Below are 24487 nucleotides of genomic sequence, written 5' to 3'. Positions count from 1 at the left end.
AGAACAAGACCAAAAAATAAAGGAATTATGTATAGTCTTATTTCTAATATTTCAGCATTAACAATATAGTAATATGAAGAGTACAAAATAATTGGTTTATATAATATTTAATAGAAATATATAAATCACTAAAGTTTGGCTTTTCAAGTAAGCCTAAGAGAATTAGGCACCAAAGCCAAGTACCCTTCAAAGGGATTTGCATGCCTAGCTCCCTTAGGCAGTTTAGAAACCTCAACTTTTGTTCATGTTGTGTTTTTAACACCTTCAGGACATGCTGAAAAATGTTACAAAACTACTGGGAAAAGCAGTAAAAAGGAATCATTGTTAATAAACGTAGTAAATGCAACTGTAAAAATACATGCATGGAGCACACTATAAATTTCACGTTTTATATAACCAACTTTTTACAGAATCCAATTTCTACCTACAAATACATTATCCCAGCCTTTGACATTTTAGATCCAAAATGCATTTTAAAAAAATAATGCTACTAGAAGCTCTGAATTTATTTGAGGCCAAAGTCACAAGTATATCCCTTCAGGTATATTAAATGAAAATCCAAATCAATGGATTAAAAACACTGCTAAAATCTGCAAGATATTATCATGGTGAACACAATCCACAGATCCAAATCTTCAGAAGGTATAAAATAAAATTCCACCTTCATCTGATCCTTAGCCTCGCTCAGAACAGCAGGGAAACCTCACTTATTGTGTTTGGGATTAAATCTTAGTTCTTACAGCCCAGAGAATCCTAAATGTGTAGGGATTTCTTTTTCCTGTTTATCATTTTGCTCAGGGACTCTTTGAACTCTGTGTTTCGGATGGTATAGATGAAAGGGTCTAAAACTGGAACTAGGACTGTGTTGAGTAAGGAGACCACCTTGTTTATCCTAAAGGAAGAATGAGTCGAGGGTCTCATATACATAAATATCAGTGCCCCATAAAATACATTAACCACTGTCAGATGAGCAGCACAAGTAGAAAAAGCCTTTTTTTGGTCAGTGGACGAAGGGATCTGGATGATAGTAGATATGATAAAGATGTATGATGTCAACGTGAAAAGAAATGCACTGCCCTGCAGTATGACATTTGTTATAAAACCTGTGAACTCTATGATGGATGTGTCAACACAAGCCAGTTTCAGAAGTGGCCCAAGGTCACAATAGAAATGGTCAACTTGATTGTCTCTGCAGAACGGCAGGATCCACACTGGCAGCGAATGGAAGAAGATGAGCACAATTCCTCCAAGCCAACCTAGAAATGCTAAATGGAAGCAGACTCTGCTAGTCATGATGGTGGCATGATGCAATGGTCGGCATATAGCCAAGTAGCGGTCGAAAGACATGGACGTCAGGATGACCGACTCCGTAGTGCCCAGGGAGAAATGGAGAAAAACTTGAGCCATGCAACAGGAGAAACAGATGGTTGTTCTGTCCGAGAGTAGGTTGGCCAGCATCTTTGGGACCACAAGCGTCGTGCTCCAGATCTCCAGCAAGGAGAGGTTACAGAGGAAGAAATACATCGGAGTGTGAAGTTTTTGATCAGCCCACACAACTGTGATGATGAGGCTGTTCCCCACAAGTGTTAAGAGATACATGAATAAAATGACACCAAAGAACATCATCTGCATTCCATGAAGATTGGGAAATCCCAAGAGAATGAACTCACTGATCATTGTACCATTGCCCATATTCTCTCTCTCTCTCTCTCTCTCTCTCTCTCTCTCTCTCTCTCTCTCTCTCTCTAATGGGAATAAGAAATTAAGAAACATTTTAGATTTTACTACAAAGTATTAGTCTCAATTTAGTTATTTCATAATATTCTTTGCTAGTCTTTTCTGATGAATTCCTAGGGATATCCCAACTTTTCTTTTTGGTACAGTTGTGGATAAATAAATGTAGTCGACTAGATTCATCCAAACTTGTGATCATTTCACTCATTTTCAATGCAGATGCACCAGACTGAGTGAGAAATGAACTTGTATCCTAGTTTGTGCCTTGAAGAGGGCAGCCTTCAATTCCTATGAGAAATATTTTGGTATTTTGCTGTTCTTTGGAGAAAGAAAAATCCTCATCAGGAAAACAAATATGTAATTAGTAAACAAAGAAGGGCTTAACCCTGCTGTCACCCATATAGTTAGACTTCCAGGCTTGGACTGGACCCCGGGCTCTAGGACCCCGTGAGGTGGGAGGATCCTAATGCTAGGCCTGCAGCCCAAGCCCGGAAGTCGACACAGCAATGAAACAGCCCCGCTGCCGAGCCCCAAAAGCCCAAGTCGGTTTGGCTTTCGCCAGCCACAGGTGGCTAGTTGCTGTGTAGACATACCCCACTCTTTCACATCTTGGGTGAAATCTTGCAACTCTCTCACTTTTAGAAAAGAACCCAGGAAAACTGCCCCATATATAGCACTTGTTTGTCAGCACGCAGGTCTGACGGCATCTCAGGAACCTGCGTGTTGGCCCTTGTATTCAAGGGAGCCATGCCTGTTCCACTGACTTCCCATACGAGTATAAGATCAGAGGATATTGCTGTCACTTGTCAAGGAGTGCCTGAGGAAAAAGAGTGCTCAGAGATGGGAGCTGTGTCTAAGCAGAAGTACTAAAGCTTTTAGAGGGCAATAAGTTTTGAACGATTTGTAAACTGCCCCTTAGCTCAGCTTGGGACCAAGCGGCAGAGAAGTGATGTCAATTTTATGTGGATCAGAGCTTAGATTTCCCATGTCAGCACCAAAAAGGGTTATTCCAATCTAAAAGCGACAGAACCGGATCATTGTACAGTGGGAGTGCTGTGGAACCCCTTAATCCAGCAACCTCCAATTTGCATCACAACCTCTACACCAGACGGCCTAGTGGCATCCCAATTTTCAAGCCATTATCCCTATGCACATGGGTTTTAGAGCAACTGGAATATTAAAGTCAGCTCCTAATTTGGGGTCTGAATCTAACGAACTCTCGGCCCAAATAACCTCAGTGGACTAACACTAACACTGGACCACATTAAACGTTGCAGTTTGCAAAACAATCTGACTATTTATATGCACTTTAGAGCACTGTGAAAGACTGGCCCTTAAACCTGAAGCTTTGGTCCTACGACAAATCTTACAAAAAGAGCACCTTAGCTGGAGTAGGCAGCATGCACAAGATGTGTTCTCAGAATGCTGCTGAGGTCTGGACCCAAACGTAGAAAACACAGGGTTAAACAGGCACAATCTGTCTGTTGGAGCCAGCCAGTTACACTGATGCAAGGCTGTCGGAACACTCTCGGGTAAGCAAAGATGACCTAGTCCCGATGCCCATGTGCATGAGGCTTTCTCCTGCTTGTCAGCCTACCCCCAAAAACATGTCACTTTCTCTGGACACCAACAGAGATCGGTCCCGAGTGCGTTGGTATTGTTTGTGGCAGATCAGAGCCGTAATCTGAGCCCCAGATGTGAGCAACACAGTTATGACAACAGTAAAGTTTTGATGTCACATGGTATATTTTGGGGGGAGGCATTGACTCGGGAAACCCTCGCATAAATTACTGCCAAATGTGGACCTTTAACCCTACCCAGGACCCCAACAAGACCTGACAATTTTCAGCAGAATCTGAGTAGGCAAGTGGAACTCTGAGCACTCAGGACAAAGGGTGATTTAACTGTAAGCAAATCTCAACCATAAATATAGCAGCGTTACATCTCCCCTGTAAGAGAGTGTTGGAAATATCCCCTACAGCAGACAGCATCCTCATCCCCTACATTCATTGCCCAACTGCCTTTGACTTTTAAAGGGTGCCCAATTCCCCTGGCTGCCTTTGACAATCTCACACATGCTACAGAACAAAACCATTCATGAGTTATCACCAGGAAGATATGTGCCAACACATTCCAGGAACTGGGATAATAATCAGAAATTCCAAAACCTGTCCTTTGTCTTGCAGAAGAGAACAGAAGTTGGTGAAGAATGCCACCTGATCTACGATAAAAACATTGTCTAAACTGCTCAGTTCTATAGAAGTAGAACTTTATTCCACTGAAACTCAACTAGGGCTCTAGGTTTTTTGCTGCCCCAGGCAAAAAAAAAAAACAAAAAAAAAACAACCCTCCCAGAATGCCGCTCCTAGAACTGTGCTTCGTTTGCTGGTCCATAGAGCCGGTCCTGAACTCGACTTCACTATCCTTCAAAAATGTCAAAGTTTTACAAGGTTCAGTGAGTTTAACCCTGCCAATCTATAGATCACTGAACAAATGGATGCTCACCTCTCTTTTCTACTAACCTTTAGAATTAGTATTATATTCATATCAAAGGTAAAGGTTCAGAGATTTCAACCTTTCATACTTCTGTTATTGTCCTTTCCTTGAAGTAATCATTTCTGGGTGAGACTAAACTTTTTGTATTGGTTTCTAGCATTGTTTCTTGACTAAAATCAAATATTGTTTGCCTGGAGTGACTGTTTTGTCTCTGCCTGTGTCCCACCAGGAGTCCAATTTCTCCAACTCCCTACAGTTCCTCTTAATGAGGAGTTGCAAACTAGTGTCAGAGTTTCACTTGCTAATTAACATAAGAACATAAGAACATAAGAACATAAGAAAGGCCGTACTGGGTCAGACCAAAGGTCCATCTAGCCCAGTATCTGTCTACCGACAGTGGCCAATGCCAGGTGCCCCAGAGGGAGTGAACCTAACAGGCAATGATCAAGTGATCTCTCTCCTGCCATCCATCTCCATCCTCTGACGAACAGAGGCTAGGGACACCATTCTTACCCATCCTGGCTAATAGCCATTTATGGACTTAGCCACCATGAATTTATCCAGTCCCCTTTTAAACATTGTTATAGTCCTAGCCTTCACAACCTCCTCAGGTAAGGAGTTCCACAAGTTGACTGTGCGCTGCGTGAAGAAGAACTTCCTTTTATTTGTTTTAAACCTGCTGCCTATTAATTTCATTTGGTGACCCCTAGTTCTTGTATTATGGGAATAAGTAAATAACTTTTCCTTATCCACTTTCTCAACATCACTCATGATTTTATATACCTCTATCATGTCCCCCCTTAGTCTTCTCTTTTCCAAACTGAAGAGTCCTAGCCTCTTTAATCTTTCCTCATATGGGACCCTCTCTAAACCCTTAATCATTTTAGTTGCTCTTTTCTGAACCTTTTCTAGTGCTAGAATATCTTTTTTGAGGTGAGGAGACCACATCTGTACACAGTATTCGAGATGTGGGCGAACCATGGATTTATATAAGGGCAATAATATATTCTCAGTCTTATTCTCTATCCCCTTTTTAATGATCCCTAACATCCTGTTTGCTTTTTTGACCGCCTCTGCACACTGCGTGGACATCTTTAGAGAACTATCCACGATGACGCCAAGATCTTTTTCCTGACTCGTTGTAGCTAAATTAGCCCCCATCATGTTGTATGTATAGTTGGGGTTATTTTTTCCAATGTGCATTACTTTACATTTATCCACATTAAATTTCATTTGCCATTTTGTTGCCCAATCACTTAGTTTTGTGAGATCTTTTTGAAGTTCTTTACAATCTGCTTTGGTCTTAACTATCTTGAGTAGTTTAGTATCATCTGCAAACTTTGCCACCTCACTGTTTACCCCTTTCTCCAGATCATTTATGAATAAATTGAATATTATGTTCTTATGTTCTTATGGGATTTTCAAAGGAGCTTAAGGAATCGAGGCATCCAGATCTCACTGCGTTTCAGTTAGAGTTGGACACCTAACTCCTTTAGGCATGTTTGTCCTTAGCTTTAAACAAAATTGAGTCCTTAGTCACAAGTATGGTCCTCTGGTCATGGAATACTGTGCCTCTAACTCAAGGGAGAGACCACTGCTAAAAAACTGTTGTACAGTAAAATCCACAGATCCAGATTTTCAAATGGGATACACTGACATAATTCAACTGAGTTAGGCACTTTCAAAAGCGTGTCCAAACATTAGTTGTTCTGCTTGGATTGGTCACATTTTTTGGAGTCCACAGAATCCCAGTTGTTTAAGAATGTCTTTTTCTCCTCATGATTTTTCTCAACTCTGTGTTGCTGGGGGTACAGATGAATGAATGTAAAAGTGGAGCTATCATTGCATTGAGCAGGAATACAACCTTCTTTATCCCTAATAAAGAATCAGTGAAATGTAGGACTGGAAGGACTCTGATTGGTCATCTAGGCCATGCCCAGGTGTTGAAGCAGGACTAAGTGTTTGTTGGATCTCTGCCATTGAAGGCTTTTAAGAGCAGGTTAAACAATTTCCCCAGGCAATTTGTTCAGTGCTTAACTAACCTTGTGTAGTTAGTACTTTTTTCCTAATGTCCAACCTAAATCTCCCTTGCTGCAATTTATCACCCTCCTCTTTATAACAACCCTTTATGTATCTGAAGACTCTTATGTCCTATCTCAGTCTTCTCCAGACTAAACAAACATATTTTTAAAATCTTTCCTCATAGGTCAGGTTTTCTAGACCTATAATCATTTTTGCTGCTCTCAAGTGGACTTTCTCCAATTTGTCCACATCTTTCCCAACGTGTGGTGCCCAGGACTAGACACAATTCTCCAGCTGAAACCTTATTAGTGCTGGGTAGAGTGGAAAAAATACTGCTCATTTCTTGCTTACACCACTTTGGCTAATACTTCCCAGAATAATGTTCACTTTTTTTTTTACAACAGTGTTACATTCTGCAGTCATATTTAGTTTGTGATCCACTATAAACCCCCAATCTTTTTCTGCAGTACTCCTTCCTAGGTAGTCATTTGCCATTTGATTATTCCTTCTTAAGTGGAGTACTTTGCATTTGTCCTTATTGAATGGTATTCTATTTATTTCAGGCCATTTCTCCAGTTTGTCAAGATCATTTTGATTTCTAATCCTGTCCTCCAAAGCTCTTGCAACCCCTCCCACACTGGTATAATCCACAAACTTTATAAGTATACTCTCTATGACATTATCTAAATCATCGATGAAGACATTGAATAGTACTGGACCCAGGACAGAGCCCTGTGGGACCCCACTCAATATGCTCTTCCAGGTTGACTGTGAACTACTGATAACTACTCTATTAGTATGGTTTTCCCAAGTGGTTTTGCACCCAACATATAGTAGGTTTATTGAGGCTATATTTCCCTAGTTTGTTTATGAGAAGATCATGTAAGAGAATATCTAAAGCCTCACTATAGTCAATATATATCATATCTATTGCTTCCCCCCATGCATAAGGCTTGTTACCCTGGCTAAAAGGCTATTAGGTTGGTTTGGGTTGAGGATCTCATGTATATAAAGATCACTGTTGTGTGAAATATCTTGTCCACCATCAGATGAGTGACACAAGTAGAAAATTCCATTTTTTTGCCACTTGTGGAAGGGACCTGAATGAAAGTCGATATTATAAAGATGCAAGATGTATTCAGTGTTGTTGTAGCTTTGCTGGTCCCAGGATATCAGAGAGACATGGTGGGTAAGGTAATATATTTGGACTAACATTTATGGGACCTGAGGAAAAGCTCTGTGTAGCTCGAAAGCTTGTCTCGCTCACCAACAGAAGTTGGTCCAATTAAAGATATTACTTCACCCACCTTGTCTCTCTAACAATGTAAGATGTCAATGTCAATGTGAATGAGTTGCCCTGAAGAATGATGGTTACTCTAAAATTCATGAACTCTATTCTCGAGATGTCAGGCCAGTTTTAGAATGGATCCAATGCCACAACTGAAATGATCACTACTGTTATCCCCAGTTGCTGTAAACCAATGTAGCCCCTTTTCTGATCTACACCCACTGAAATCTGGCTCATAGGTTTAAAGTAGGAAAGACTGCCTTTTCCTGATATAGTCTCAGTGGTTTTGGGGACCTTCTGCATAGACCAATCCATGCACATTTTTTCCTCACTATAAAAGGGTCAAATGTATTTCTCTCAGCCCATCTAAACCCTTTATAGTTATCTGAAGAGCAGAAATGCAAAGGCTGTGGGTGAGCTTCATGTTTAAAAATCCAGCTGCTTTCCTCACTGGCAAGTCATTTAGATGGAGGATAAGGCTCAGACCCCCACAGCCACTCAGCACCTGCACACTACCCCACCCACCAAAATGAGAGCGGAGTATTACAGCCCACAGGAGACTAGGCTATTACGTGCCATTGAAAGACTCCTGTTGATTTCAGTGAGGCTTGACTCAAGTCCTTCATTGCTATTAGTTGCATTCCAGTAGCACCTCAAGGACCGTACTGAGATCACAGCGTCGTTACACGCACACATAGCAAATTACCATATGCTAATTTGAAAATCCCAATTTAAGGGGTATCTCTAAATCCATGATGGAGCTAGGAGTTTAAACCATTTCTTCTGTATCACATCCGACCAGATAACCCTTCCTTCCAATTCTTCCCAATAGAGCTGGATCCAAAAATCTTTTGAAATCAATGGTGAGACCATCATGGACTTCAGTGGACTCAGATCCTTATGTGGAGGTTTCCAAAAGCATAAAGGGCATTGTGGTGACCAATTCCCATTATAAGTCAATGGGAGTTGCATGCCCAACTCTTGTCCTGGCCTTTTAAAATCTCTCCTTTGTTATGGCTTTGTCTTCACTGCGAAAATAGGTGTTTTCTCCTAATGAGAGGGATAACATGGTGTAAGATCCTGGTGGAGACAGGGCACAGGTAATTTAGCCTTGATGTAGCTCATCAAAGTCAACCCCCTACGTTCCACGTGCTTTTTACCACCACTAATAATAATGAGATTAAAAACTACATTTACCTTGTCTCCATTGGAACTATGCATGTCAATGTGAAAACACACCTTGTTTGCAGTGAAGGTCAACAGTCTGTGGCAAAACCAGGAAATGATATCATTTCTTTACCCTCTCAGGAACCATAGACATTCTGACTGAGTCTTTCTCTTGCTCATAGCTTTCCTCAAGGCTGTTTTCACCTCTTTGTTCCTTATGGGAAATATGAAGGTGTTCAGCAAGGAGGTTAGGACAGTGTTGAGGACAGACACAACCTTGTTGGGACTGAGGGAGGAGTGGGCCGTGGGTTTCAAATACATTGAGACAACTGCTCTGTACAGTATGGAGACCACAGTGAGATGGGACGTGCAGGTGGAAAATGCCTTCTGGTGCGCACTAGTGGAGTGGAAGTGGAGTATGGTAGTGATGATGTAGGTGTAAGACACCACTCTGCAGAGCAGGCTGATTGGTGTGATGTTGACGGACCCCAGGTAGCCAAGAAACTCGGTGACGCTTGTGTCTGCACAGGCCAGTTTCAAGAGGGGCCCAATGTCACAATAAAAATGGTTGATAATGTTATCGGTACAGAACAGCAACTGCAGGAGCAAAGCAGCCTGGGAGAAGATAATCAAGAAGCCCAATGCCCAGGGTCTGAGAGCCAAAAGGAAGCAGACTTTCTTGGTCATGATGGTGCGGTAGTGCAGGGGTTTGCATATAGCGATATAGTGGTCAAAGGACACATGGGAATGTGCTAATAAAGCTTGCGGATGACACAAAGCTGGGAGGTATTGCCAATACAGAGAAGGACTGGGATATCCTACAGGAAGATCTGGATGATCTTGTAATCTGGAGTAATAGTAATAGGATGAAATTTAATAGTGAAAAGTGCAGGGTCATGCATTTAGGGATTAATAACAAGAATTTTTGTTATAAACTGGGGACGCATCACTTGGAAGTAACAGAGGAGGAGAAGGACCTCGGAGTATTGGTTGATCACAGGATGACTATGAGCCGCCAATGTGATATGGCTGTGAAAAAAGCTTATGCGGTCTTGGGATGCATCAGGTGAGGTATTTCCAGTAGAGATAAGGAGGTGTTAGTACCATTATACAAGGCACTGGTGAGACCTCATCTGGAATACTGTGTGCAGTTCTGGTCTCCCATGTTTAAGAAGGATGAATTCAAACTGGAACAGGTACAGAGAAGGGCTACTAGGATGATCCGAGGAATGGAAATTCACTGGAGAACACAAAAGCTCCAGTTAGACTTAACTAAAAATTAAGAATATTTTATGCTACATTTTTTTCTGGAGTTTGTAGAGGATGGTCCTGAATTCCTTTCTGATTAGAAGTATAATAATATTTTTCATACAACTGCATCTCTTCTGATTTTTGTCTTTTCCTGTACCAACACATTCAGGAACAACCTTGATCAGGAAAAATATTCTGTAATATGGTATATATTTAAAAAAATTAGTTATAATTTTTGACGCTATTACATTGAGGTCCACAAAAGGATAGATAGATAGATAGATAGATAGATAGATAGATAGATAGATAGATAGATAGATTTGAAAATTCAATATCTATCACGTTGCTACAATATAACTAAAGACATCCTGGCTATTAGCCATTAATGGACTTAACCACCATGAATTTATCCAGTTCTCTTTTAAACGCTGTTATAGTCCTAGCCTTCACAACCTCCTCAGGTAAGGAGTTCCACAAGTTGACTGTGCGCTGCATGAAGAAGAACTTCCTTGTATTTGTTTTAAACCTGCTGCCTATTAATTTCATTTGATGACCCCTAGTTCTTGTATTATGGGAATAAGTAAATAACTTTTCCTTATCCACTTTCTCCACATCACTCAAGATTTTATATACCTCTATCATATCCCCCCTTAGTCTCCTCTTTTCCAAGCTGAAGAGTCCTAGCCTCTTTAATCTCTCCTCATATGGGACCCGTTCCAAACCCCTAATCATTTTAGTTGCCCTTTTCTGAACCTTTTCTACTGCCAGTATATCTTTTTTTAGATGAGGAGACCACATCTGTACGCAGTATTCGAGATGTGGGCGTACCATCGATTTATATAAGGGCAATAATATATTCTCAGTCTTATTCTCTATCCCCTTTTTAATGATCCCTAACATCCTGTTTGCTTTTTTGACCGCCTCTGCACACTGCGCGGACATCTTCAGAGAACTATCCACGATGACTCCAAGATCTTTTTCCTGACTTGTTGTAGCTAAATTAGCCCCCATCATATTGTATGTATAGTTGGGGTTATTTTTTCCAATGTGCATTACTTTACATTTATCCACATTAAATTTCATTTGCCATTTTGTTGCCCAATCACTTAGTTTTGTGAGATCTTTTTGAAGTTCATCACAGTCTGCTTTGGTCTTAACTATCTTGAGCAGCTTAGTATCATCTGCAAACTTTGCCACCTCACTGTTTACCCCTTTCTCCAGATCATTTATAAATAAGTTGAATAGGATTGGTCCGAGCACTGACCCTTGGGGAACGCCACTAGTTACCCCTCTCCATTCTGAGAATTTACCATTAATTCCTACCCTTTGTTCCCGGTCTTTTAACCAGTTCTCAATCCATGAAAGGACCTTCCCATTTATCCCTTCACAACTTAATTTACGTAAGAGCCTTTGGTGAGGGACCTTGTCAAAGGCTTTCTGGAAATCTAAGTACACTATGTCCACTGGATTCCCCTTGTCCACATGTTTGTTGATCCCTTCAAAGAACTCTAATAGATTAGTAAGACACGATTTCCCTTTACAGAAACCATGTTGACTATTGCTCAACAGTTTATGTTTTTCTATGTGTCTGGCAATTTTATTCTTAACTATTGTTTCAACTAATTTGCCCGGTACCGAGGTTAGACTTACCAGTCTGTAATTGCCGGGATCACCTCTAGAGCCCTTTTTAAATATTGGCGTTACATTAGCTAACTTCCACTCATTGGGTACAGAAGCCAATTTAAAGGACAGGTTACTAACCTTAGTTAATAGTTCCGCAACTTCACATTTGAGTTCTTTCAGAACTCTTGGGTGAATGCCATCTGGTCCCGGTGACTTGTTAATGTTAAGTTTATCAATTAATTCCAAAACCTCCTCTAGTGACACTTCAATCTGTGACAGTTCCTCAGATTTGTCACCTACAAAAGCCGGCTCAGGTTTGGGAATCTCCCTAACATCCTCAGCCGTGAAGACTGAAGCAAAGAATCCATTTAGTTTCTCCGCAATGACTTTATCGTCTTTAAGCGCTCCTTTTGTATCTCGATCATCAAGGGGCCCCACTGGTTGTTTAGCAGGCTTCCTGCTTCTGATATACTTAAAAACATTTTGTTATTACCTTTGGAGTTTTAAGAACTTTTAAGGTTTTAAGAGTTTTAAGGTTTTAAGAACCTTAGCCGTTCTTCAAACTCCTCTTTGGCTTTTCTTATTACATTCTTGCACTTAATCTGGCAGTGTTTATGCTCCTTTCTATTTGCCTCACTAGGATTTGACTTCCACTTTTTAAAGGAAGTCTTTTTATCTCTCACTGCTTCTTTTACATGGTTGTTAAGCCACGGTGGCTCTTTTTTAGTTATTTTACTGTATTTCTTAATTTGGGGTATACATTGAAGTTGGGCCTCTATTATGGTGTCTTTAAAAAGCGCCCATGCAGCTTGCAGGGATTTCACTTTAGTCACTGTACTTTTTAACTTCTGTTTAACTAACCCCCTCATTTTTGCATAGTTCCCCCTTTTGAAATTAAATGCCACAGTGTTGGGCTGTTGAGATGTTCTTCCCACCACAGGGATGTTGAATGCTATTGTATTATGGTCACTATTTCCAAGCGGTCCTGTTATAGTTACCTCTTGGACCAGCTCCTGCGCTCCACTCAGGACTAAATCTAGAGTTGCCTCTCCCCTTGTGGGTTCCCGTACCAGCTGCTCCATGAAGCAGTCATTTAAAGTATCGAGAAATTTTATCTCTGCATTTCGTCCTGATGTGAAATGTTCCCAGTCAATATAGGGATAATTGAAATCAACCACTATTATTGGGTTCTTAATTTTGACAGCCTCTCTAATTTCCCTTAACATTTCATCATCACTATCACTGTCCTGGTCAGGTGGTCTATAATAGATCCCTAATGCTATATTCTTATTAGAGCATGAACTTTCTATCCATAGAGATTCTATGGAACATGTGGATTCACTTAAGATTTTTACTTCATTTGATTCTACATTTTCTTTCACATATAGTGCCACTCCCCCCCCCCCGCACTACCTGTTCTATCCTTCCGATATATTTTGTACCCCGGAATGATTGGGTCCCATTGATTGCTCTCAGTCCATCAGGTTTCTGTGATGCCTATTATATCAATATCCTCCTTTATCACGAGGCACTCTAGTTCACCCATCTTATTATTTAGACTTCTAGCATTTGTGTACAAGCACTTTAAAAACTTGTCACTGTTTATTTGTCTGCCCTTTTCTGATGTGTCAGATTCTTTATGTGAATGTTTCTCATCTGATCTGGCCCTTACATTATCCTCCTCCATCCTCTGCTCCTGACTATAACCTGGAGATTCTCTATCATTAGACTCTCCCTTAAGAGAAGTCTCTGTCCGAGCCACATGCTCCTCTGCAACGGTCGGCTTTCCCCCATCTCCTAATTTAAAAACTGCTCTACAACCTTTTTAATGTTTAGTGCCAGCAGTCTGGTTCCACTTTGGTTTAGGTGGAGCCCATCTCTCCTGTATAGGCTCCCCTCATCCCAAAAGTTTCCCCAGTTCCTAATGAATGTAACCCCCTCCTCTCTACACCATCGTCTCATCCACGCATTGAGACTCTGAAGCTCTGCCTGCCTACCTGGCCCTGCGCGTGGAACTGGGAGCATTTCTGAGAATGCCACCATAGAGGTCCTGGATTTCAGTCTCTTCCCGAGCAGCCTAAATTTGGTCTCCAGGACATCTCTCCTACCCTTTCCTATGTCATTGGTACCTACATGTACCACGAGCACCGGCTCCTCCCCAGCCGCCAATAACCCAATAACACTGAGACTTGGGTGTTCATTGGCAGTGCTGTCACAAGAAGTGCAGTGGATATTATTTTCTTTAAGCACAAGTCAACACAAGTAAGTTTGAAAGGTATCAAAATATTGCAGAGCATTTTCTAAATTAAATACTTCTAATTTCTGTGTTGTGTTACTAGAAGTTTACAAGATGAGTTTCTTAATGAACTCCATTCCATTTGCACTTTTAGCCCCGTCATTCTTTATTCTTCTTTTCAAATCGTATTAATTGCAAGAAAATTGTATGGAAAGATATTGCATCACCACCCTATACCGGAAACCTACTGACCGCTATACGTACCTACATGCCTCCAGCTTCCATCTAAGACACATCACACGATCCATTGTCTACAGCCAAGCCCTAAGATACAACCGAATTTGCTCCAACCCCTCAGACAGAGACAAAAACCTACAAGATCTTTATCAAGCATTCTTAAAACTACAATACCCACCTGGGGAAGTGAGGAAACAGATTGACAGAGCAAGATGGGTACCCAGAAATCACCTACTACAGGACAGGCCCAACAAGGACAATAACAGAACACCACTGGCCATCACATACAGCCCCCAGCTAAAACCTCTCCAGCGCATTATCCACGTTCTACAACCTATCCTGGAAAATGATCCCTCACTCTCACAGACCTTGGGAGGCAGGCCAGTCCTCGCTTACAGACAACGCCCCCAACCTGAAGCAAATACTCACCAGTAACTACACACCACACCAGAGAAACACCAACCCAGGAACCAATCCCTGTAGCAAACCTCGTTGCCTACTCTGTCCCCATATCTACTCTGGCGACACCATCAGAGGACCCAACCACATCAGCCAGACCATCAAGGGCTCATTCACCTGCACATCCACTAATGTTATATATGCCATCATGTGCCAGCAATGTCCCTCTGCCATGTACATTGGCCAAACCAGACAGTCCCTCCGCAAAAGAATAAATGGACACAAATCGGACATCAGGAATGGTAACATACAAAAGCCAGTAAGTGAACACTTCAATCTCCCTGGTCATTTTATTACAGATTTAAAAGTCACTATCACTGAACAAAAAAACTTCAAAAACAGACTTCAAAGAGAAACAGCAGAACTAAAATTCATTTGCAGATTTAATACCATTAATCTGGATTTGAATAGGGACTGGGAGTGGCTGGCTCATTACAGAAGCAGCTTTTCCTCTCCTGGAATTGACACCTCCTCATCTATTATTGGGAGTGGACTACATCCACCCTGATTGAATTGGCCCTGTCAACACTGGTTCTCCACTTGCGAAGTAACTCCCTGCTCTCCATGTGTCAGTATATAATGCCTGCATCTGTAACTTTCACTCTACGCATCCGAAGAAGTGAGGTTTTTACCCACAAAAGTTTATGCCCAAATAAATCTGTTAGTCTTTAAGGTGCCACCAGACCCCTTGTTGTTTTTGTAGATACAGACTAACACGGCTACCCCCTGATAATTGGAAATCTCAGCCCACTGTTGAAAGTCAAGTTACACCTGGATGCCTTTCTGGAAGATGTGTTTTAATCAAAGACAAGGAACTGGGGTGAATGCAGGAGCAAGTGGAGGAAATTCTCCAGCCTGTGTTACTCAGGAGGTCAGGCTAGATGATCCCAGTGGTCCAGCCTAGCCCTGGAAAGGATGAATCTAGGCAACAGAAAATATATTTAATGTGGGCCGATCTGGGTGCAGAGGTATGAGCCAGGGCTAATCAGCTGCTTACTCCTTCCCCCGGGAGGAGGTGGGAAAGCAGGACTGGGGATTGGCAAAGTCTTGGCTCCACTTCCCTACTCAAAGGTCACTGTAGCTGATGTTAGGGACAGGGAGTTATTTAGTGTCTGTAATTTCCAGCAGTAAAGGCCTGAGCCAACCCCACTGAAGTCAATGAGAATCCGTGCATAACTTGCCTAGGAGGAATTGGATTACACCCTGGGAAGACGAAAGGAGCAAAGGAAGAGCTGTGATTCGGAACCATATCTCTGAGACACAACGCCTCCTAGGCTTAGCCATGGGCTAGTGCAGATCCTTTCAGGGTTCTGCCTAAAATAAAAGCCTGACTCATTGTCCTCAGAGGCTGCACTGGAGGGGTGAGCGACTCCCCCACACGAGCAGAATCTGGGCCCAAGTGTCTTGCTGCTTTTATCCCCTTCTGCTTCTGAAGGCGATGAGTGTTTATGCAAAGTCTGTGGGGAACTTCCTGTTTAAAAAGCCAAACTCTTTTCCCCTCTAGAATAACCACATTGAAACAGCGAGGCTGTCACCTGCTTTTCCTGCTCAGAATATCAGTGCTTGGTTTGGCTGCAGAGGATAATAAATATGAGGCATATTTTAATTTATCTTTGCTTAATGGCAGCTTATCCAGGTAAATTGAGAACATGGGGAATTCACAGGATGCTGGAATAATGGGAATAAATCTGGTGTTCCGATATTCATTATATGCCTTCCCTACAGGTGTCCAATCGGAGGTTCAGCTGGTCCAATCTGGGGCAGAAATTAAGAAGCCTGGAGAGTCTGTGAAAATGTCCTGTAAAACCTCAGGGTTCACTCTCACCGACTACTATATGCACTGGATCAGGCAGACTCCTGGGAAAGGACTGGTTTGGCTTGGCAGGATTGACCCTGAAGATGGTGATGCTAGCTATGACGACTCCGTGAAAAACAGAGTCACCATCTCAACAGATAACTCCATCAACACCGTGTATCTGCAACTCCGCAGCCTGAGAACGGAAGACACGGCTGTGTATTACTGTGCAAGAGACACAGTGAGAAGAAACCTAGTTCTAGCCATGCAAAAACTCTCAGCGTGAGGGCAGCACTACTTCATATACTTCTGGCATATGAAAATCTAGTAGGATTATGTCTATTCCATCCCCACTAGGGTGCAGTGTAGACCCATCCCATAGACACAGATACATTTTAGTTGGGTTTATATTAATTCAGGGGCTTGTCCCATCATTTGATTGTTTTTTAAACATGATTAAGAAATTTAGGATTACAAGCATTGCACAGGAATACCAACAAGGCAACTATGCATGTATTGAATGACTAAGAAACAGTAATAAGGAATATGGTTCTGTATTCTATTGATGGCTATGTATAGTAAGAGACACTTTTGGAGAAGAGAGAAAAAGTGAAAAATCTAAAGCTATTCCAGCAATTAGAGAAGAGAGAGAGAATTTTGTTTAAAGCACATGGGAAGAATTCAGGTACAACAGAGAGAAAGAGCGTGTGTGTGTGGGGATAGATAGATAGATAGATAGATAGATAGATAGATAGATAGAGAGATAGATAGATAGATAGATAGATAGATAGATAGATAGAGAGTGTGTATGGGGATAGATAGATAGATTAATTTGATTAATTTAATAGAAATTGGGTGTCCAAATCCCCTTCAGCAGCTTTGAAAATCTCAGCCAAAGTGAACGTTTACACTTACGGCCGCATGCGACATACTCACACCGCATGCCCAGATAGCACAGATGTAAGCAGCAGTGTAGACGGTGAAGCCCAGCTTTGGCGGGCAGAGAAGAAAAAAGTCCCCCACATACCTTCACCCCCAGGGCATATACCCTACGCAGGCTCTCTACACACCCAGGCAGTGCCTTCCACGTCTACGCTGCTATTGGTAGCAGTGTCGTGTCCCGCTGCCTCCCCCCGGCTGGAGCCTGTCACTGGGGTGTGGCAAATCTAGACACAGCCTTCCTTTTACAGTCGCAGGTCGCTACACATGCAGTGCCTGTACCCCACATGCTGCCCTAAGTGTAGACATCACCTCAGAGTCTACGACAGCTGGGTGCTAAAACAGTGAGTGACCCACTAGATGCCTGGGTTTGGAACTGATGATAGTCCTTGTTTCAAACCTCAGTGACCTTCCCAGAGGGGTATTACCATGAAAGTGCAACTTCTACCTCCAGGAGACGTAGCTGGAGTGCTGTGCAGTTACCAGATGCACAATGGGCTTATGAGTCTAGCAAGCTGTGAGCAAACCTTGGACTTCAGTCTACCCCCAGCCCCCAATTAAAATCAAATAAGCAAATAAAAATCTTGACTGAGCAATGTCATGGGAGCCACCAGGAAGGTTTCAGTAGCTTTCTCACAGGAACACTGGTGATTTCACTGAAAAATACACCCAAGTTACCAACGTAAGGAGAGTTCCAAGGGTGAAATTCCCCTTGATGTATAGGGCCAGCACAAGGGCTATGAAATACTTAATCCTTTGACATAGATGGAGCTGTTCCACTTTGTGTGAATAATAAACTATTCATTGGGTCAGCGAGGAAAAGACTGACTCTATAGTCTGGTGGTTTTGACACTCACCTGGAATTTGGGATCTCCAGCTTCAAGTCCCTGATCTGAATCAGGATCTTCCATATCACAGGTAAATACCCTAATCACCAGGCTAATGGCTATTCTGTAAGAACATTAGAACATAAGAACGTCCATACTCGGTCAGACCAAAGGTCCCTCTAACCCAGTATGTCAGTGGCCAATGCCAGGTGCCCCAGAGGGAATGAACAGAACAGATCATCATCAAGTGATCCATCTCCTGCCACCCACTCCCAGCCTCTGGCAAACAGAGGCTAGGGACACCATCCCTGCCCATCTTGGCTAATAACCATTGATGGACCTATCCTCCATGAACTTATCTAGTTCTTTTTTGAACTCTGTTATAGTCTTGGCCTTCACTACATCCTCTGGCAATGAGTTCCACAGGTTGACTGTGTATTGTGTGAAGAAATACTTCCTTTTGTTTTTTTTACACCTGCTGCCTATTAATTTCATTGGGTGACCCCTAGTTCTTGTGTTATGAGGAGTAAATAACACTTCCTTATTTACATTCTCCACACCACTCATGATTTTATAGACCTCAATTGTATCCCCCCTTAGTTGTCTCTTTTCCAAGCTGAAGAGTGTGGGCTTGCTTTCAGAAATTCCAGCCTGGACATGCATTGAGTCTGTTTGACTGCACTCCTGAAGGTCATGGGGTTGAGTCTCGCTTGATCTCATAATGAAAGGCCATGTCTGGTTTACCCATCTGCAAAATGGGTACCTGATCCATTTGGTTAGGGCATTCAAAGGCAGGTTGACATGATGCTGGCCCCATCACTCCCCTTTGTACCGTTAGCTATGAAACTGATGTGCCTTAACTGAGTCAGCCTGATGAGCCATTGGCTTGGGAGAACTTCTGATGTCAGAAACCTTCCTGGGAAAGTTTCATTGGAACAAAGGTGTTGTCACAGAATGTTTCGGTTCTGATGAATTGCCATTCCCCAATGGAAAAAAATGTTTAATTGAAAATTTCCCAACCAACTCTAATGTTTATCCCATTCTAGTGGTTAGTCAACCTAAGACGATAACAGCTTCAGGTAAGGCAGTAGCAAAAGTTCAGGCTTTTAGCATTGAGGGTTCAACTCCTGCTGATGACTGTGATACACAGGCCTTGTGCTACCCCTCTGAGCTGTAGGGTTCTTTGTCTCACTTAAATCCTCAGCACTGGCTGTGTAGGAGGATGCATTGGTTTGATTAATATTTGCTGGCCTTCTGCAGAGCGAGTGAATCTTATTCTGGTATTTATAACTTGGTTATCTCTTGGTCACCTCATGTAGGCTGGGATTTTCAAAGCAGCCTAAGAGATTTATGCACACTAACCCCTTTGAATCAATGTGCTTAATTCCCTTAGTCTTCTTTGAAAATTCAAGCCCTAGCAAGTCGTTTTTTTTCCACCAGAGAAAAGCAGCCAGGCTTCAGGAAAACCCCTTTTTTGCTCACCGCATTTCAGAAGGCTGCCTTCACCTCCTTCTTTCTTATTGTGTAAATCAAAGGGTTCAGCAAGGGCACAAGATGGTATTTAACATTGACACCACCTCATTGAGACTGAACGAGGAATGCACACTGGGCCTCAGGTACATAAACAGAACAGCCCCAGAGAGTATCGAGACTACAGTCAGATGGGAATGCAGATAGAAAATACCTTCTGGAACCCCGTTGCAGAGGGGATGCAGAGGATGGTGGATATTATACAGATGTAGGAAACCACGGTGAACATCAAAGAACTGAGAATAACTGTGATTGCAGCCAAGAATCCCAGCAACTCAATCAGGCAGGTATCAGTGCAGGCTATTTTTAAGACCGTCCCAATGTCACAGTAGAAATAGTTGCTAATGTTGGAGTCGCATAAGGGCAGCTGGAAGATCAGAAGAGTTTGGAATAATATATCCAGGAATCCCCCGAAACAAGCCCCACAGACAGCTGGAGGCAGATCTTGCTGGTCATGACTGTGGCGTATAGCAAGGGTTTGCATATGGCCAAATAGCGGTCGAAAGACATCACAGCCAGGATGAAGAACTCCGTGCTGCCCAGGAAGAAATGGAAGAAAGTCTGAATGAGGCAACAGTACATGTAAATTTTTGTCTCAACTGCTACAAAGGTCTCTCGCATTTTGGGCACCATGGCGGTGGTGTACCAGCTCTCCAGGAATGAGAGGTTGCTCAGGAAAAAGTACATTGGAGTGTGCAGCTTGTGACTGGTTCTCACGGTGATCACAATAAGGCCGTTTCCTACAATGGTCAGGATGTACATGAGTAAAATGACCGAGAAGAACACAATGTGAAAACCATGCCCAAGGGGGAAGCCCCGGACAATTAACTCCTTCACTGTTGTAGTATTTTTCTTGCACATTGTCTACTTCCTCCTTTGAGTTGCGACTCGCAGGGACAGCAAAAGGTGCAGTCGTTTGGAGGTGGGAGTTCAGTTCAGTGGTAGTTCCAAAGAATCAGGCAGGGTCAGTAGAGGCAAAAATTGGTTTGGCCAAATCTGAACCTGTTCGGAATTAGTGGAGAATTTAAAAAGTTGTCACAAATTCCTGTTTGGATCAAAGGAAGCATTTTGTTGGATGCAAAACATTTTGGGCTAGATTCACAACGTCTAAGGAAGCTGTTCCTTTGAACAACGTGGTGTCCGGGCTAAATGCAGTCTTGACCCCCTTGCTGAACCCTTTGATTTACACAATAAGAAACAAGGAGGTGAAGGCGGCCTTTTGGAATGCAGTGAGGGGCGGGGGAATGGGGAGCACGTTCCCTGAAGCCTGACTGCTTTTCTCTGGTGAAAAATACCTAGTTGCTAGGGCTGGATTTTTCAAAGAAACCTAAGGGAGTAAAACACCTTAATTCAAAGGGGTTAGTGGGCATAAATCTGCTTTGGAAACCTTGGCCTAGATAAGGTGACCAGAAGATACCCAAGTTATAAATACCAGAGTAAGATTCCTTAAGTGTCCTTTAGCTCAGGGGAGAAGCACTCACCTGGGATATAACAGACCCATGTTAAAATCTGCTTTGGAAGAAAGATTTGAACTTAAGTTTTCCCCTTCCTGAGTAACCACAGGACAATGGGGTACTGCCTGATGGGGGTAGGGGTGTTCTTAATATTTCCCGTTGATGCTGTTCAAATTTGTATAATAAATTAAACAGCCACTGGTGCAGGGACTTGAACTTAAGTCTACAACAGGCTAAGTACTCACCTAACCACAAAAGGTGCAAAGCCAACTTTCTACTGACTCTTTTTGGTCTGATGATTGTATGGTTATAAGATGGCCCTCACTATCTCCTCCTCCCCTATTTTGAGTGTGATGCCTAAATCCCCTTGTGAATCTGGCATGATTTATTAATGTGTTATTATTAGTACTAGTACTAGTACTACTACTACTGGGAAACCATTTGACAAATGCATGTCCAGTGTGCAAATTATTTCAAGGTTGATCAAAATTGCATTTTGGGGTAAATAAACTAATTTGTCTCAAATATTTCAAGCAGGTCTCCGGACATTAGCTAATGTCTCAGAAATACTGGACTCAGCAAAGGAGATCAGGGCTTCTGCTACAACATTTTCTCATGAATATATATGCAATTCCCAAACACCATCTATCTATCCCTCTATGTGCATCTCTCTCTCTTTCTCTCAAAGCTGATGAATTGTTGACCATATCGCTCTATCTACCATGGCATTAAGGACCAGATTTTGCTATCACTGCAGTCAATGGGGGATAAGTAACAATTTATGCTTGTGAGGCACTCAGATCCACTGGCAATGGGAGTGATACAAGAATCTAGATTGATAAAACGGGATCTTAGTTCTATAGGGTTAATCAAGTATAGTATCTGGGTGTTTACTTCAAAAGAGATTAAATAATACTAATAAATAACTTGGCATTTGTATAGCCTTTGAACACTGTATCATTTTATATACCAGTAGCCAAACTTCCACTGACTTAAGCATGAGCTGGAATGCTTCTGACCCTCAGCCCTTCGCTGCATTGGGGACACTCTCACTTCTTTGCACGGTCTCAGAGAGACAAAGCAGCTGCTGTATCCTCAGCTTAACTGCCCTGTTAAATTGTGTTCACTGTTGATCTATCTGATCAGAGAGGCACAAAGCATCTGTGATGTATCCAGTGACTCGCACCCTGAGTTTAAATTCCAAAGGAAGGGGTGACTAACTTCTTTAGCTTAAGACAACAAGTTAGGAATCGTGTGCTATATTCACTGGTAACCTCTAGCTACTTCAGGTATGTCTGCTCTGCAAATGAGGGGTCTGATTGTAACACATGTAGGCATACCTCAACTAGCTTCAATCTTGGGTACCAATAGCAGCACGGACCTCAGCGTGGGCTATACAAGTCCACCTGGGACGCTGGGTAATTACTCACAGGACACTGCTGCTGGTACTTGAGCTAGATAGATCAAAGCTAGCGTGAATATGTCTACTGATTCTGAAATCATACCTCCAATTACAGTGTAGACAGAGTGGCGCTCCAGTGACATGGGGCAGTTGTGAATGTCCAGACTGTACCCTACAGCTGCTCTGTATCACCAGAATGGCACAAAACAGCCAGAGACTATCAATGAGACTATCCCCACAATCTCCAGGAAGAACACAAAGGAATTACTCACATCAGTGTTAGAACGTTCAAGCTCCAGAATGAGATATCCGGGAGCAGGAGAGACAGCTTTCTCGGGAACTGGGACATGGCTGTAGAACTTGCCTCTGGAATTGGTTGGGCTGCTCAGAGCCTCCCAAAGATAGAATCTCCACTTCTTCAGTCTGTCAGTAACCCGTCTGAAATCAGATGTTTAAGAAGCAAAACAAAGAAAATGACAACCTCTCATAAAATAGGGAAAGGGGAAAGAAGGGACTACAGTGCTCTCTGTGTTCAGTTTATGAATATGTATGGCTTTTATATATCTTCATAGTGGTTGTGGTGTACCTGCCTGTATAGATGGGTAGATATGTAGCTTGTTAGACAGACTGATGGATAGGTCAGATAGAAAGAGAAAAATAGACAGATGGGAGGATTAAGAGAAAATTCCTTCAAGGAGAAGAAGGTGCAGAACACTGAAACTGCCCATTTGAAATATTATAGGATACAGCTTTTTATTTTCAAAGACGTGTGTTTTGCTTGATATAAAGAAAGCATATTTTAGATCTAACGGTCCTAAAGTACTTTCCATACATTTTAATCTCTGCAAAACATCCTTCTGAACTCAACAATGTTAGCACCCTTTCTCTACTCACAGTAACCAGTTCAGGATGCTGCCAACACCCAAGTAAAATATACAATGACATGGAGGTAATGTGTGATGTGGATTTGAATCCAACTAATTCCAGCTAATTATTATATCTCCACAGAATGTTCTATTTTCTGCCTAATTTCTTTTCTCATCAGGGATACTGTTCCTGACAGCTTGTATTCCATCTGTGTGTGGGATGTTTGTGTAGAGAGCCTCTACATCCATGGTGGCTAGGATGGTGTTTTCTGGGAGGTCACCAATGCATTGTAGTTTTCTCAGAAAATCAGTGGTGTCACGGAGATAGCTGGGAGTGCTGGTGGCGTAGCGTCTGAGTAGGGATTCCACATGATACAGTTCTGCGGTGATCTGGAAGCCTACTTTCGCCACCTCCGACTCAAAGAATACTTTCAAGATAACACTGAACAGCGCACTGATACACAGATACCCTCCCACCAACAACACAGGAAGAAGAACTCCACATGGACTCCTCCTGAGGATCGAAATGACAGTCTGGACCTATACATAGAATGCTTCCGCCGACGTGCACAGGCAGAAATTGTGGAAAAACAACATCGCTTGCCTCATAACCTAAGTCGGTTCATGCCTCCAGCTTCCACCCCGGACACACCACACGATCCATCGTCTACAGCCAAGCGCTGAGGTACAACCGCATCTGCTCCAACCCCTCAGACAGAGACCAACACCTACAAGATCTTCACCAAGCATTCTCAAAACTACGATACCCACACAAGGAAATAGAGAAACAGATCAACAGAGCCAGATGTGTACCCAGAAGCCTCCTGCTACAAGACAGGCCCAAAAAAGAAACCAACAGAACTCCACTGGCCATCACCTACAGTCCTCAGCTTAAATCTCTCCAACGCATCATTAGTGATCTACAACCCATCCTGGACAATGATCCCTCACTTTCACAAACCTTGGGAGGCAGGCCAGTCCTCGCACACAGACGACCCGCCAACCGTAAGCATATTCTCACCAGCAACCACGCACCGCACCATAACAACTCTAACTCAGGAATCAACCCATGCAACAAACCTCGATGCCAACTCGGCCCACATATCTACACCAGCAACACCATCACAGGACCTAACCAGATCAGCTACAACATCACCGGCT

General features: G+C 42.5%; 3 protein-coding genes and 1 gene segment (V, D, J or C); 1 reads left to right on the top strand and 3 right to left on the bottom strand.

Annotated features, from left to right (window-relative positions):
* Positions 1 to 753: 753 nt before the first annotated feature.
* On the bottom strand, positions 754 to 1692 carry LOC135886414 (olfactory receptor 6X1-like). The gene has a single exon (XM_065414167.1). The coding sequence runs from the start codon at positions 1690 to 1692 to the stop codon at positions 754 to 756; it is 939 nt and encodes a 312-aa protein (XP_065270239.1).
* A 7144-nt stretch (positions 1693 to 8836) lies between these two features.
* LOC135886412 (olfactory receptor 6X1-like) lies at positions 8837 to 14113 on the bottom strand. The gene is made up of 2 exons (XM_065414166.1): positions 14086 to 14113; positions 8837 to 9468 (listed from the first exon to the last, which is right to left on the bottom strand). The coding sequence occupies exons 1-2, from the start codon at positions 14111 to 14113 to the stop codon at positions 8837 to 8839; spliced, it is 660 nt and encodes a 219-aa protein (XP_065270238.1).
* A 2049-nt stretch (positions 14114 to 16162) lies between these two features.
* On the top strand, positions 16163 to 16594 carry LOC135886411 (immunoglobulin heavy variable 1-69-2-like). The segment is given in 1 exon segment: positions 16163 to 16594. A coding segment is annotated over 1 exon segment (432 nt).
* Positions 16595 to 19562: 2968 nt separating this feature from the next.
* LOC135886410 (olfactory receptor 6X1-like) lies at positions 19563 to 20366 on the bottom strand. Its single transcript, XM_065414165.1, is given in 4 exon segments — positions 19563 to 19624; positions 19627 to 19743; positions 19746 to 20027; positions 20030 to 20366. Coding segments are annotated over 4 exon segments (798 nt in total).
* Between the last annotated feature and the right edge of the window lie 4121 nt (positions 20367 to 24487).

Source organism: Emys orbicularis, chromosome 12, assembly GCF_028017835.1.
Source record: "Emys orbicularis isolate rEmyOrb1 chromosome 12, rEmyOrb1.hap1, whole genome shotgun sequence".
NCBI lineage: Eukaryota > Metazoa > Chordata > Testudines > Emydidae > Emys > Emys orbicularis.
This window is presented reverse-complemented; position numbering and strand designations above follow the sequence as displayed.

Coding starts and splice junctions, on each gene's coding strand:
- LOC135886414 (XM_065414167.1), bottom strand. CDS start 1,692: ATGGGCAATGGTACAATGATCAGTGAGTTCATTCTCTTGGGATTTCCC.
- LOC135886412 (XM_065414166.1), bottom strand. CDS start 14,113: ATGTGTCTTAGATGGAAGCTGGAGGCAT. Junction 9,469..14,085: donor TAGATGGAAGCTGGAGGCAT/GTAGGTACGTAT, acceptor GTCATCCGCAAG/CTTTATTAGCACATTCCCAT.